The sequence below is a fragment of the Scyliorhinus torazame genome, chromosome 12 (assembly GCF_047496885.1).
Source record: "Scyliorhinus torazame isolate Kashiwa2021f chromosome 12, sScyTor2.1, whole genome shotgun sequence".
Lineage (NCBI taxonomy): Eukaryota > Metazoa > Chordata > Chondrichthyes > Carcharhiniformes > Scyliorhinidae > Scyliorhinus > Scyliorhinus torazame.
In genome coordinates, this window is record NC_092718.1 from 137401716 (window position 1) to 137419190 (window position 17475).

At 45.2% G+C, this 17475-nt stretch overlaps 1 protein-coding gene across 1 annotated transcript in view; it reads right to left on the reverse strand.

Annotated features, from left to right (window-relative positions):
• The window catches only part of LOC140387105 (glutamate receptor ionotropic, kainate 5-like), a 409927-nt gene that overhangs the window by 206737 nt on the left and 185715 nt on the right, over positions 1-17475 (reverse strand). The window contains exons 3-4 of the mRNA XM_072470114.1: positions 15973-16151; positions 14767-14820 (exon numbers count right to left, since the gene is read on the reverse strand). Coding sequence (XP_072326215.1) covers positions 14767-14820; positions 15973-16151 — 233 coding nt within the window. The remainder of the gene's footprint in view (positions 1-14766; positions 14821-15972; positions 16152-17475) is intronic.

A 17475-nucleotide genomic window follows, 5' to 3' on the forward strand; every position in this document is an offset into this window, starting at 1 on the left:
CCTGACCCTGAATACACAGGGAATCTGTACAGTAATCCTGACCCTGAATACACAGAGACTCTGTCCAGTGATCCTGACCCTGAATACACAGAGACTCTGAACAGTGATCCTGACCCTGAATACACAGAGAATCTGTACAGTAATCCTGACGCTGAATACACAGAGAATCTGTACAGTAATCCTGAACCTGAATACACAGAGAATCTGTACAGTAATCCTCTCACTGGGTACACAGAAACACTCTACGGTGGTCATGACTCTGAATACACAGAGGTTCTGTACAGTGATACTGACCCTGAATACACAGAGACTCTGCACAGTAATCCTGATCCTGAATACACAGAGAATCTGTACAGTAATCCTGATCCTGAATACACAGAGACTCTGTACAGTGATACTGACCCTGAATACAGAGAGTCTCTGTACAGTAATTCCGTTACTGAATACACCGAGATTCTGAACACTCATCCTGACCCTGATTACAGAGAGTCTCTGTACAGTAGCCTAACCCTGACTACACAGAGACTCTGTACAGTAATCCTGACCCTGAATACAGATAGACTCTTTACAGTTATCATGACAGTGCATACACAGAGACTCTGTACAGTGATCCTGATGCTGAATACCCAGAGACTCTGTACAGTAATCCTGACCCTGAATACACAGAAATACTGCAGTAATCCTGACCCTGACTACACAGAGACTCTGTACAGTAATCATGAGAGTGAATACACAGAGGCTCCTTACAGTAATCTTCACCCTGTTAATAGAGATTCAGTACAGTTATCCTGATCTTGAATATACAGAGACACTTTACAGCAATCCTGACCCTGTAAACAGAGATATTCTGTACAGTGTTCCTGATCATGAATATACAGAGACACTGTGCATTAATCCTGATCCTGAATACACAGAGACTCTGTACAGTAATCCTGACCCTGAATACAGAGAGACTCTGTGCAGTAATCCTGATCCTGAATACACAGACTCTGTACAGTAATCCTGACTCTGAATACAGAGAGACTCTGTGCAGTAATCCTGATCCTGAATACACAGAGACTCTGTACAGTAATCCTGACTCTGAATACACAGAGATTCTGTACAGTAAACCTGACCCTGAATACACAGTCTCTGTATAGTAATCCTGATCCTGAATACACAGAGACTCTGTACAGTGATACTCACCCTCAATACAGAGAGACTCTGTACAGTAATTCTCACGCAGAATACACAGAAATACTCTACAGTAATCCTGACCCTGAATACACAGAGACTCTGTACAGTAATCATGACAGTGAATACACAGAGACTCTGTACAGTGATCCTGACACTGAATACACCGAGACTCTGTAAAGAAATCGTGACCCTGAATACACAGCGACTCCGTACAGTAATCTTGACCCTGTTAACAGAGATTCTGTACAGTAATCCTGTTCTTGAATGTACAGAGCCACTTTACAGTAATCCTGACCCTGTAAACAGAGAGATTCTGTACAGTGTTCCTGATCATGAATATACAGAGACACTGTACATTTATCCTGAACCTGAATACAGAGACACTGAACATTTATCCTGAACCTGAATACAGAGACACTGTACATTTATCCTGAACCTGAATACAGAGACACTGTACAGTAATCCTGACCCTGAATACACAGAGACTCTGTACAGTGATCCTGACCTTGAATACACAGAGAATCGGTACAGTAATCCTGACCCTGAATACACCGAGATTCTGAACAGTCATCCTGACCCTGAATACAGAGAGTCTCTGTGCAGTATCCTGACCCTGAATACACAGACGTTCTGTACTTTAATCCTAACCCTGACTACACAGAGACTCTGTACAGTAATCCTGACCCTGACTACACAGAGACTCTGTACAGTAATACTGTCCCTGAATACAGAGAGACCCTGTATAGTAATCCTCACGCAGAATACACAGAAATACTCTACAGTAATCCTGACCCTGAATACACAGAGATTCTGTAGAGTAATCATGACAGTGAATACACAGAGACTCTGTGCAGTAAACCTGACCCTGAATACACAGTCTCTGTACAGTAATCCTGACCCTGAATACACAGAGAATCTGTACAGTGATACTGACCCTGAATACACAGTCTCTGTACAGTGATACTGACCCTGAATACACAGAGACTCTGTACAGTGATCCTGACCCTGAATACACAGAGAATCGGTACAGTAATCCTGACCCTGAATACAGAGAGCCTCTGTACAGTAATCCTGACCCTGAATACACCGAGATTCTGAACAGTCATCCTGACCCTGAATACAGAGAGTCTCTGTGCGGTATCCTGACCCTGAATACACAGAGATTCTGTACAGTAATCGTGACCCTGAATACAGATAGACTCTTTACAGTAATCATTACAGTGCATACACAGAGACTCTGTACAGTGATCCTGACCCTGAATACAGAGAGACTCTGTATAGTAATCCTCACGCAGAATACACAGAAATACTCTACAGTAATCCTGACCCTGAATACACAGAGACTCTGTACAGTAATCATGACAGTGAATACACAGAGACTCTGTACAGTGATCCTGACCCTGAATACACAGAGAATCTGTACAGTAATCCTAACCCTGAATACAGAGAGTCTCTGTACAGTGATCCTGACCGTGAATACACAGAGACTCTGTACAGTAATCCTGATACTGAATACACAAAGAATCTGTACAGTAATCCTGACGCTGAATACAGAGACTCTGTACAGTAATCCTGACCCTAAATACAGAGACTCTGTACAGTGATCCAGATGCTGAATACACAGAGACTCTGTACAGTAATCCTGACGCTGAATACACCGAGACTCTGTAAAGAAATCGTGACCCTGAATACACAGAGACTCCGTACAGTAATCTTGACCTTGTTAACAGAGATTCTGCACAGTAATCCTGATCTTGAATATACAGAGACACTTTACAGCAATCCTGACCTTGTAAACAGAGAGATTCTGTACAGTGTTCCTGATCATGAATATACAGAGACACTGTACAGTAATCCTGAACCTGAATACACTGAGACACTGTACAGTAATCCTGACCCTGAATACACAGAGAATCTGGACAGTAATCCTGACCCTGAATACACAGAGACTCTGTACAGTGATCCTGACCCTGAATACACAGAGCCACTGTACAGTGATACTGACCCTGAATGCACAGAGATTCTGTACTGTAATCCAAACCCTGAATGCAGAGAGTCTCTGTCCAGTAATCCTGACCCGGAATACACTGAGATTCTGTACAGCAATCCTTACACTGAATACACAGAGACTCTGTACTGTAATCCTAACCCTGACTACACAGAGACTCGGTACAGTAATCCTGACTCTGAATACACAGAGACTCTGTACAGTTATCCTGTCCCTGAATACACAGAGACTCTGTCCTGTGATCTTGACCCTGTACACAGAGATTCTGTACAGTAATCGTGACCTTGAATATGCAGAGGAACTTTACAGCAATCCTGACCCTGAAAACAGAGATATTCTGGACAGTAATCCTGACCCTGAATACAGAGACTCTGTACAGTAATCCTGACCCTGAATACAGAGAGTCTCTGTGCAGTGCTCCTGACCCTGAATACACAGGGAATCTGTACAGTAATCCTGACCCTGAATACACAGAGACTCTGTCCAGTGATCCTGACCCTGAATACACAGAGACTCTGAACAGTGATCCTGACCCTGAATACACAGAGAATCTGTACAGTAATCCTGATCGTGAATGCACAGAGACTCTGTACAGTAATCCTGATACTGAATACACAAAGAATCTGTACAGTAATCCTGACGCTGAATACACAGAGAATCTGTACAGTAATCCTCTCACTGGGTACACAGAAACACTCTACGGTGGTCATGACCCTGAATACACAGAGGCTCTGTACAGTGATACTGACCCTGAATACACAGAGACTCTGCACAGTAATCCTGACCCTGAATACACAGAGAATCTGTACAGTAATCCTGACCCTGAATACAGAGAGTCTCTGTACAGTAATCCCGAACCTGAATACACAGAGATTCTGCAGATTAATCATGACCCGGAATACACAGAGATTTTGCACTGTAATCCTAACCCAGAAAACACAGAGACTCTGTCCAGTAATCCTGACCCTGAATACACAGTCTCTGGACAGTAATCCTGACCCTAAATACAGAGACTCTGTACAGTGATCCAGATGCTGAATACACAGAGACTCTGTACAGTAATCCTGACGCTAAATACAGAGAGACTCTGTACAGTAATCCTCACGTGGAATACAGAGAGACTCTGTACAGTAATCCTGACCCTGAATACACAGAGACTCTGTACAGTAATCCTGACCCTGAAAACAGAGAGATTCTGTACACTAATACTGAACCTGAATACAGACAGGCTCTGTACAGTAATCCTGACCCTGAGTACAGAGAGTCTCTGTACAGTGCTCCTGACCATAAATACACAGAGAATCTGTACAATAATCCTGACCCTGAATACACAGAGATTCTATACTGTAATCCTAACGCGGACTACACAGAGACTCTGTACAGTAATCCTGACCCTGAATACAGAGAGACTCTGTACAGTACTCCTCACGCAGAATACACAGAAATACTCTACAGTAATCCTGACCCTGAATACACAGAGACTCTGTACAGTAATCATGACAGTGAATACACAGAGACTCTGTACAGTGATCTTGACCCTGAATACACAGAGAATCTGTACAGTAATCATGACCCTGAATACACAAAGAATCTGTACAGTAATCCTGACGCTGAATACAGAGACTCTGTAAGTAATCCTGATCTTGAATATACAGAGACACATTACAGCCATCCTGACCCTGTAAACAGAGAGTCTCTGTACAGTGTTCCTGATCATGAATATACAGAGACACTGTACATTAATCCTGAACCTGAATACAGAGACACCGCAGAGTAATCCTTAACCTGAATACACAGATAATCTGTACAGTAATCCTGACCCTGAATACACAGAGTCTCTGGACAGTAATTCTGATCCTGAATACAGAGAGTCTCTGTACAGTAATCCCGACCCTGCATAGACAGAAATTCTGTACAGTAATCCTTACATTGAATACACAGTGATTCTGTACTGTAATCCTAACCTAGAATACACAGAGACTTTGCACAGTAACCCTGACCCGGAATACACAGAGAATCTGTACAGTGATCCTGACCCTGAATACAAAGAGACCCTGTGCAGTAATCCTGACCCTGAATACACAGAGAGTACAGTAATCCTGACCCTGAATACAGAGAGACTCTGTACAGTGCTACTGACCCTGAATACACAGAGAATCTGTACAGTAATCGTGACCCTGAATACACAGAGACTCTGTACAGTGATCCTGACCCTGAATACACAGAGACTCTGAACAGTAATCCTGACCGTGAATGCACAGAGACTCTGTACAGTAATCCTGATACTGCATACACAAAGACTCTGTACAGTAATCCTGACGCTGAATACAGAGACTCTGTACAGTAATCCTGACCCTAAATACAGAGACTCTGTACAGTGATCCAGATGCTGAATCCACAGAGACTCTGTACAGTAATCCTGACCCGTAATACAGAGACTCTGTACAGTGATCCAGATGCTGAATAGAGAGACTCTGTACAGTAATCCTCCCGTGGAATACACAGAGACTCTGAACAGGAATCCTGACCTTCAATTCACAGAGACTCTGTACAGTAATCCTGACCCTGAATACACAGAGACTCTGTATAGTAATCCTGACCCTGAATACACAGAGATTATGTACTGTCATCATAACCGAGAATACACAGAGACTCTGTGCAGTAACCCTGACCCTGAATACACAGAGATTCTGTGCAGTAATCCTGACCCTGAATACACAGAGACTCTGTACAGTAATCCTGACCCTGAATACACAGAGACTCTGTACAGTGATCCTGACCCTGAATATAGAGAGTCTCTGTACAGTAATCCCGACCCTGAATACACCGAGTTTCTGAACAGTCATCCTGACCCTAAATACAGAGACTCTGTACAGTGATCCAGATGCTGAATACAGAGACTCTGTACTGTAATCTGACACTGAATACACAGAGACTATGTACAGTAATCCTTACCCTCAATCCACAGAGATTTATACAGTAATCCTGACCCTGAATACAGAGAGACTCTGTACAGTAATCCTGACCGTGAATGCACAGAGACTCTGTACAGTAATTCTGACCCTGAATACACAAAGAATCTGTACAGTAATCCTGATGCTGAATACACTGTCTCTGTACAGTAATCCTGACCCTAAATACAGAGAATCTGTACAGTATCCTGACCTTGAATACACAGAGGCACTACTGTAAGCCTGACGCTGAATACACAGAGACTCTGTACAGTGATCCAGATGCTGAATACACAGAGACTCTGTACAGAAATCCTGACCCTGAATACACAGAGACTCCGTACAGTAATCTTGACCCTGTTAACAGAGAGTCTGTACAGAAATCCTGATCTTGAATATACAGGGACTCTGTACAGTAATCCTGAACCTGAATACAGAGACACTGTACAGTAATCCTGAACCTGAATACACAGACACGGTACAGTAATCCTGACTCTGAATACACAGACATTCTGCACAGAAATCCTGACCTTGGATATACAGAGACTCTGTACAATAATCCTGACACTGTAAACAGAGAGTTTGTGTACAGTATTCCTGATCGTGAATTTACAGAGATTCTGTACAGTAATTCTGACACTGAATACACAGAGATTCTGTCCAGTAATTCTCACCCTGAATGCACAGAGACTCTGTACTGTAAGCCTTACCCTCAATACAGAGACTCTGTACAGTAATCCTGACCCTGAATACACAGAGACTAAGTACAGTAATCCTGACCCTGAATACACAGAGACTCTGTACAGTAATCCTCACCCTGAATACACAGAGACTCTGTACAGTAATCCTCACCCTGAATACACAGAGACTCTGTACAGTAATCCTGATCCTGAATACACAGAGACTCTGTACAGTAATCCCGACCCTGAATACACAGAGATTCTGTACAGTGATACTGACCCTGAATATAGAGAGACTCTGTACAGTAATCCTGAACATGAGTACACAGAGACACTGTACAGTAATCCTGATGCTGTATACTGTCTCTGTACAGTAATCCTGACCCTAAATACAGAGACTCTGTACATTATCCTGACCTTGAATACACAGAGACTCTGTGCAGTAAACCTGACCCTGAATACACAGAGACTCTGTACAGTAATCCTGATCCTGAATACACAGAGACTCTGTACAGTGATACTGACGCTGAATACACAGAGACTCTGTACAGTTATCCTGACCCTGAATACACAGAGACTCTGTACAGTGACCCTGACCCTGAATATACAGAGACTCTGTCCAGTGATCCTGACCCTGAATACACAGAGACTCTGTACAGTTATCCTGACCCTGAATACACAGAGACTCTGTACAGTTATCCTGACCCTGAATACACAGAGACTCTGTACAGTGACCCTGACCCTGAATATACAGAGACTCTGTCCAGTAATCCTGACCCTGAATACACAGAGACTCTGAACAGTAATCCTGACCGTGAATGCACAGAGACTCTGTACAGTAATCCTGATACTGAATACACAAAGACTCTGTACAGTAATCCTGACGCTGAATACAGAGACTCTGTACAGTAATCCTGACCCTAAATACAGAGACTCTGTACAGTGATCCAGATGCTGAATCCACAGAGACTCTGTACAGTAATCCTGACCCGTAATACAGAGACTCTGTACAGTGATCCAGATGCTGAATAGAGAGACTCTGTACAGTAATCCTCCCGTGGAATACACAGAGACTCTGAACAGGAATCCTGACCTTCAATTCACAGAGACTCTGTACAGTAATCCTGACCCTGAATACACAGAGACTCTGTATAGTAATCCTGACCCTGAATACACAGAGATTATGTACTGTCATCATAACCGAGAATACACAGAGACTCTGTGCAGTAACCCTGACCCTGAATACACAGAGATTCTGTGCAGTAATCCTGACCCTGAATACACAGAGACTCTGTACAGTAATCCTGACCCTGAATACACAGAGACTCTGTACAGTGATCCTGACCCTGAATATAGAGAGTCTCTGTACAGTAATCCCGACCCTGAATACACCGAGTTTCTGAACAGTCATCCTGACCCTAAATACAGAGACTCTGTACAGTGATCCAGATGCTGAATACAGAGACTCTGTACTGTAATCTGACACTGAATACACAGAGACTATGTACAGTAATCCTTACCCTCAATCCACAGAGATTTATACAGTAATCCTGACCCTGAATACAGAGAGACTCTGTACAGTAATCCTGACCGTGAATGCACAGAGACTCTGTACAGTAATTCTGACCCTGAATACACAAAGAATCTGTACAGTAATCCTGATGCTGAATACACTGTCTCTGTACAGTAATCCTGACCCTAAATACAGAGAATCTGTACAGTATCCTGACCTTGAATACACAGAGGCACTACTGTAAGCCTGACGCTGAATACACAGAGACTCTGTACAGTGATCCAGATGCTGAATACACAGAGACTCTGTACAGAAATCCTGACCCTGAATACACAGAGACTCCGTACAGTAATCTTGACCCTGTTAACAGAGAGTCTGTACAGAAATCCTGATCTTGAATATACAGGGACTCTGTACAGTAATCCTGAACCTGAATACAGAGACACTGTACAGTAATCCTGAACCTGAATACACAGACACGGTACAGTAATCCTGACTCTGAATACACAGACATTCTGCACAGAAATCCTGACCTTGGATATACAGAGACTCTGTACAATAATCCTGATACTGTAAACAGAGAGTTTGTGTACAGTATTCCTGATCGTGAATTTACAGAGATTCTGTACAGTAATCCTGACACTGAATACACAGAGATTCTGTCCAGTAATTCTCACCCTGAATGCACAGAGACTCTGTACTGTAAGCCTTACCCTCAATACAGAGACTCTGTACAGTAATCCTGATCCTGAATACACAGAGACTAAGTACAGTAATCCTGACCCTGAATACACAGAGACTCTGTACAGTAATCCTCACCCTGAATACACAGAGACTCTGTACAGTAATCCTCACCCTGAATACACAGAGACTCTGTACAGTAATCCTGATCCTGAATACACAGAGACTCTGTACAGTAATCCCGACCCTGAATACACAGAGACTCTGTACAGTGATACTGACCCTGAATATAGAGAGACTCTGTACAGTAATCCTGAACATGAGTACACAGAGACACTGTACAGTAATCCTGATGCTGTATACTGTCTCTGTACAGTAATCCTGACCCTAAATACAGAGACTCTGTACATTATCCTGACCTTGAATACACAGAGACTCTGTGCAGTAAACCTGACCCTGAATACACAGAGACTCTGTACAGTAATCCTGATCCTGAATACACAGAGACTCTGTACAGTGATACTGACGCTGAATACACAGAGACTCTGTACAGTTATCCTGACCCTGAATACACAGAGACTCTGTACAGTGACCCTGACCCTGAATATACAGAGACTCTGTCCAGTGATCCTGACCCTGAATACACAGAGACTCTGTACAGTTATCCTGACCCTGAATACACAGAGACTCTGTACAGTTATCCTGACCCTGAATACACAGAGACTCTGTACAGTGACCCTGACCCTGAATATACAGAGACTCTGTCCAGTAATCCTGACCCTGAATACACAGAGACTCTGTACAGTAATCCTGATCCTGAATACACAGAGCCTCTGAACAGTGATCCTGACCCTGAATACACAGAGACTCTGTACAGTGATCCAGATGCTGAATACACAGAGACTCTGTGCAGAAACCCTGACACTGAATACACAGAGACTCTGTACAGTAATCTTGACCCTGTTAACAGAGATTCTGCACAGTAATCCTGATCTTGAATATACAGAGACACTTTACAGTAATCCGGACCCTGTAAACAGCGAGATTCTGTACAGTATTCCTGAGCGTGAATATACAGAGTCTCTGTACAGTAATCCTGAACCTGAATACAGAGACACTGTACAGTAAACCTGAACCTGAATACACAGACACTGTACAGTAATCCTGACTCTGAATACACAGCGGCTCTGTACAGTGATACTGACCCTGAATACACAGACATTCTGCACAGAAATCCTGACCTTGGATATACAGAGACTCTGTACAATAATCCTGACATTGTAAACAGAGAGTTTGTGTACAGTATTCCTGATCGTGAATTTACAGAGGTTCGGTACAGTAATCCTGACACTGAATACACAGAGACTCTGTACAGTAATTCTCACCCTGAATGCACAGAGACTCTGTACAGTAATCCTGACACTGAATACACAGAGACTCTGTCCAGAGATACTGACCCTGAATACACAGAGACTCTGTACAGAGATACTGACCCTGAATACACAGAGACTCTGTACAGAGATACTGACCCTGAATACACAGAGACTCTGTACAGAGATACTGACCCTGAATACACAGAGACTCTGTACAGAGATACTGACCCTGAATACACAGAGACTCTGTACAGAGATACTGACCCTGAATACACAGAGACTCTGTACAGTAATCCTGACCCTGAATACACAGAGACTCTGAACAGAGATACTGACCCTGAATACACAGAGACTCTGTACAGTAATCATGACCCTGAATACACAGAGACTCTGTACTGTAAGCCTAACCCTCAATACAGAGACTCTGTACAGTAATCCTGAACCTGTAAACAGAGAGATTGTGTGCAGTATTCCTGATCGTGAATTTACAGAGATTCTGTACAGTAATCCTGACACTGAATACACAGAGGCTCTATACAGTAACGCTGACGCGGAATATAGAGAGACTCTGTGCAGTAATCCTCACACTGAGTACACAGAAACACTCTACGGTGGTCATGACCCTGAATACAGAGAGACTCTGTACAGTGATCCTGAACCTGAATACACAGAGACTCTGTACAGAAACCCTGACACTGAATACACAGAGACTCTGTACAGTAATCCTGATCTTGAATATACAGAGACAATTTACAGTAATCCGGACCCTGTAAGCGGAAAGATTCTGTACAGTATACCTGATCGTGAATAAACAGAGACGCTGTACAGTAATCCTGAACCTGAATACAGAGACGCTGTACAGTAATCCCGACCCTGAATACACAGAATCTGTACAGTAATCCTGACCCTGAATACACAGAGACTCTGTGCAGTAATCCCGACCCTGAATACACAGAATCTGTACAGTAATCCCGACCCTGAATACACAGAGACTCTGTACTGTAATCCTGATCCTGAATACACAGAGACTCTGTACAGTAATCCTGACCCTGAATACACAGAGACTCTGTGCAGTAATCCCGACCCTGAATACACAGAATCTGTACAGTAATCCCGACCCTGAATACACAGAGACTCTGTACAGTAATCCCGACCCTGAATACACCGAGTTTCTGAGCCCTCATCCTGACCCTAAATACAGAGACTCTGTACAGTGATCCAGATGCTGAATACACAGAGACTCTGTACAGAAACCCTGACACTGAATACACAGAGATTCTGTACTGTAATCTTGACCCTGTTAACAGAGATTCTGCACAGTAATCCTGATCTTGAATATACAGAGACACTTTACAGTAATCCGGACCCTGTAAATAGAGAGATTCTGAACAGTATTCCTGAGCGTGAATATACAGAGTCTCTGTACAGTAATCCTGAACCTGAATCCAGAGACACTGTACAGTAATCCTGAACCTGAATACACAGAGACACGGTACAGTAATCCTGACTCTGAACACACAGAGTCTCTGTACAGTCATCCTGACCCTGAATACACAGAGACTCTGTAGTCATCCTGACTCTGAATACAGAGAGATACTTCTGTAATCCTGACGCTGAACACACCGAGACTCTGTACAGTAATCCTGACCCAGAATACACAGAGACTCTGTACAGTAATCCTGACCCTGAATACACAGAGACCCTGTACAGTAAACCTGACCCTGAATGCACAGAGACTCTGTGCAGGAATCCTGACACTGAATACACAGTGACTCTGTACAGCAATCTTGACAATGAATACACAGAGACCCTGTACTGTAATCCTGACTATTAATACACAGAGACTCTGTACAGTGATACTGACCCTGAATACACAGAGACTCTGTACAGGAATCCTGACCCTAAATACAGAGAATCTGTACAGTATCCTGACCTTGAATACACAGAGGCACTGCTGAAGGCTGACGCTGAATACACAGAGACTCTGTACAGTGATCCAGATGCTGAATACACAGAGACTCTGTACAGAAATCCTGACCCTGAATACACAGAGAATCTGTACAGTGATCCAGATGCTGAATACAGAGAGACTCTGTACAGAAACCCTGACCCTGAATACACAGAGACTCCGTACAGTAATCTTGACCCTGTTAACAGAGATTCTGTACAGTAATCCTGATCTTGAATATAGAGAGACACTTTACAGTAATCTTGACCCTGTTAACAGAGATTCTGTACAGTATTCCTGATTGTGAATATACAAGGACTCTGTACAGTAATCCTGAACCTGTATACAGAGACACTGTACAGTAATCCTGAACCTGAATACACAGAGACATGGTACAGTAATCCTGACTCTGAATACAGTCTCTGTACAGTAATCCGGACCCTGTAAACAGAGAGATTCTGTACAGTATTCCTGATCGTGAATACACAGACACTGTACAGCAATCATAATCCTGAATACACAGATAATCTGTACAGTAATCCCGACCCTGAATACACAGAGACTCTGTACAGTGATCCTGACGCTGAATACAGAGAGACTCTGTACAGGAATCCTCACCCTGAATACACAGAGACTCTGTACAGTAATCCTGACCCTGAATACACAGAGACTCTGTACAGTAATCCTCACCCTGAATACACAGAGACTCTGTACAGTAATCCTGACCCTGAATACACTGAGACTCTGTCCAGTAATCTTCACCCTGAATACACAGAGACTCTGTACAGTAATCCTGACCCTGAATACACAGAGACTCTGTATAGTGATCCTGACCCTGAATACACAGAGACTCTGTACAGTAATCCTGACCCTGAATACACAGAGACTCTGTACAGTAATCCTCACCCTGAATACACAGAGACTCTGTCGTCATCCTGACTCTGAATACACAGAGACTCTGTACAGTAATCCTGACCCAGAATACACAGAGACTCTGCAGTCATCCTGACTCTGAATACACAGAGACTCTGTACAGTAATCCTGACCCTGAATACACAGAGACACTGTACAGTAATCCTAACCCAGAATACACAGAGACTCTGTAGTCATCCTGACTCTAAATACACAGAGACTCTGTAAAGTAATCCTGACCCAGAATACACAGAGACTCTGTAGTCATCCTGACTCTGAATACACAGAGACTCTGTACAGTAATCCTGACCCTGAATACACAGAGAATCTGTACAGTTATCCTCACCCTGAATACACAGAGACTCTGTACAGTAATCCTCACCCTGAATACACAGAGACTCTGTCGTCATCCTGACTCTGAATACACAGAGACTCTGTACAGTAATCCTGACCCAGAATACACAGAGACTCTGCAGTCATCCTGACTCTGAATACACAGAGACTCTGTACAGTAATCCTGACCCTGAATACACAGAGACACTGTACAGTAATCCTAACCCAGAATACACAGAGACTCTGTAGTCATCCTGACTCTAAATACACAGAGACTCTGTAAAGTAATCCTGACCCAGAATACACAGAGACTCTGTAGTCATCCTGACTCTGAATACACAGAGACTCTGTACAGTAATCCTGACCCTGAATACACAGAGAATCTGTACAGTTATCCTCACCCTGAATACACAGAGACTCTGTACAGTCATCCTGATCCTGAATACACAGAGAATCTGTACAGTTATCCTCACCCTGAATACACAGAGACTCTGCACAGTAATCCTGACCCAGAATACACAGAGACTCTGTACAGTAATCCTCACCTTGAATACACAGAGACTCTGTACAGTAATCCTGACCCTGAATACACAGAGAATCTGTACAGTTATCCTCACCCTGAATACACAGAGACTCTGCACAGTAATCCTGACCCAGAATACACAGAGACTCTGTAGTCATCCTGACTCTGAATACACAGAGCCTCTGTACAGTAATCCTGACCCTGAATACAGAGAATCTGTACAGTAATCCTCACCTTGAATACACAGAGACACTGTACAGTAATCCTGACCCAGAATACACAGAGACTCCGTAGTCATCCTGACTCTGAATACACAGAGACTCTGTACAGTAATCCTCACCTTGAATACACAGAGACTCTGTACAGTAATCCTGACCCTGAATACACAGAGAATCTGTACAGTAATCCTGACCCTGAATACACAGAGAATCTGTAGTCATCCTGACTCTGAATACAGAGAGATACTTCTGTAATCCTGACGCTGAACACACCGAGACTCTGTACAGTAATCCTGACATTGAATATATAGAGACACTGTACAGTAATCCTGATGCTGAATAGACAGAAGACTGCACAGTAATGCTGACCCAGTCTGTACACTGTGTTTACCACACGATTGTGGGATGTGTGCTATGTGATTGTTTTCTCTACATTCATGCTAAACTTACCATTGTGGTGAGAATGTACTTATAGTACGCTGACGTCATTCCCAAATCAGCAGCCTGCAATGGAAATGAATAGTTGTGTGATTTGACTGAAAACGGCAGGGTCATTTGATGTGATTGACAGTAAGAGCTTCAATTTAACATTTGAGGTTTAAGAAACACGTCCTCTGATAGGAATGCATTGGCTTCATAGTCCATGAGGGAGGAGGGGGTAACGTGGTGAATGGTTTTCTGTCTCTGAGACTCCAACGCACAAAATGGGTTTAATTCCTTCCCAGCATGTAGTAGTCGGTGGCAAAGCCAGCATTTCCCCCCATCTCTCATCGCCCTTGATCTTAGCGGCTTTCTCAGCCCATTCTCGGAGGGGACTGAAGAGTCACATTGGCTCTGGAGAGACATGTTGGATAAGGATTGCAGATTTCCTTCCCTGATGGACATTATGAGCGACACAGTGGTTAGCACTGCTTCCTCACGGCACCAGGGACCCGGTTTCCATTCCAGCCTTTGGTGACTGTCTGGAGTTTCTACGTTCTCTCCCTGTGTGGCTTTCCTCCGGGTGCTCCGGTTTTGTCCTATTGTCCAAAGGTGTGCAGGTTAGGAAGATTGTCTGTGGTCAATTGGGTGGGGTTACGGGGACAGGTCGGGAGAGTGGATGTACGTAAAGTGCTGTTTCGGAGGGTCGGTGCAGACTCGATGGGCCGAATGCCTCCTTCTGTTGGGATTCTGTGGATTTGGGTTCTTATGAGAATTGACCAAGGTTTTGTGGTGAACATCACTGAGACTCGTGACTAGCTGAATATAAATTTCACCAACTGCCTCCTGTGATTTGAACCCATGTTCCCAGGACAATGGCCTGGGCCTTGGGTTTATTAGGCGAGTGACATTTGCACCATGCCACCTCCTCTCCCAGTCAGACAGAGAGTGAAAATAGATCGGGAAGTTCACCAATCAGGCCTCAGAAGAGCTGGCAAGAATCAAATGACAAATTGGCAGAAACTATTGTTAAGTGGGTTTCCCATCTCTTGATTCAACCTCATTTCTCGGTCGGAATTAGACAACACATTGACAACAGTTAGAAAAGAGAACGTTTCTCAAATGCTCCCGGCTCGGAACAAATTAAATTCCTTCCCCGCAGCGGAAAGCGAACACACCCCTAATCACGTCACATATCCTGCCTTTGTAACAGCCCTCCCACCATCTACACATAACCTTTTTCAGAATTAAGTAAGACACTGAAGCATTCGCGTCGATGATGATGGTGGAGATCTTGTCATCACGGATTTCCTTCAATAGTGGAGTGGGGTCATTGGAATGGTCCAACATTCGTATCGAGAGAGACTCTTTCGAAATGAGGAACTGCCGGACTAACTCTTCAAGGCGAAGGAGGCCTGGATGGGGAAGGCAATGTAGACAGAAACAGAAATATTCATTCACATTTCCATTCAGAAGCGGCATACTGTCATTCCTACAATCATCAGCAGCATCAGTATTGTTCAAAGCATCTTGTCATAAGTGATGCTGGCCGCAGAGACCCACACTGCCCGCAGAGACCGACCCACACTGCCCGCAGAGACAGACCCACACTGCCCGCAGAGACCCACACTGCCCGCAGAGACCGACCCACACTGCCCGCAGAGACCCACACTGCCCGCAGAGACCGACCCACACTGCCCGCAGAGACAGACCCACACTGCCCGCAGAGACCCACACTGCCCGCAGAGACCGACCCACACTGCCCGCAGAGACCGACCCACACTGCCCGCAGAGACCGACCCACACTGCCCGCAGAGACCGACCCACACTGCCCGCAGAGACCCACACTGCCCGCAGAGACCGACCCACACTGCCCGCAGAGACCCACACTGCCCGCAGAGACCGACCCACACTGCCCGCAGAGACCGACCCACACTGCCCGCAGAGACAGACCCACACTGCCCGCAGAGACAGACCCACACTGCACGCAGAGACAGACCCACACTGCACGCAGAGACCCACACTGCCCGCAGAGACAGACCCACACTGCACGCAGAGACCCACACTGCCCGCAGAGACAGACCCACACTGCCCGCAGAGACCCACACTGCCCGCAGAGACCGACCCACACTGCCCGCAGAGACAGACCCACACTGCCCGCAGAGACCCACACTGCCCGCAGAGACCGACCCACACTGCCCGCAGAGACCCACACTGCCCGCAGAGACCGACCCACACTTCCCGCAGAGACCCACACTGCCCGCAGAGACCCACACTGCCCACAGAGACTGACCCACACTGCCCGCAGAGACCCACACTGCCCGCAGAGACTGACCCACACTGCCCGCAGAGACCGACCCACACTGCCCGCAGAGACAGACCCACACTGCCCGCAGAGACCCACACTGCCCACAGAGACTGACCCACACTGCCCGCAGAGACCCACACTGCCCGCAGAGACTGACCCACACTGCCCGCAGAGACTGACCCACACTGCCCGCAGGGACCCACACTGCCCACAGAGACCGACCCACACTGCCCGCAAAGACCGACCCACACTGCCCGCAGAGACCGACCCACACTGCCCGCAGAGAGCGACCCACACTGCCCGCAGAGTCCGACACTGCCCGCAGAGACCCACACTGCCCGCAGAGACCCACACTGCCCGCAGAGACCGACCCACACTGCCCACAGAGACTGACCCACACTGCCCGCAGAGTCCGACACTGCCCGCAGAGA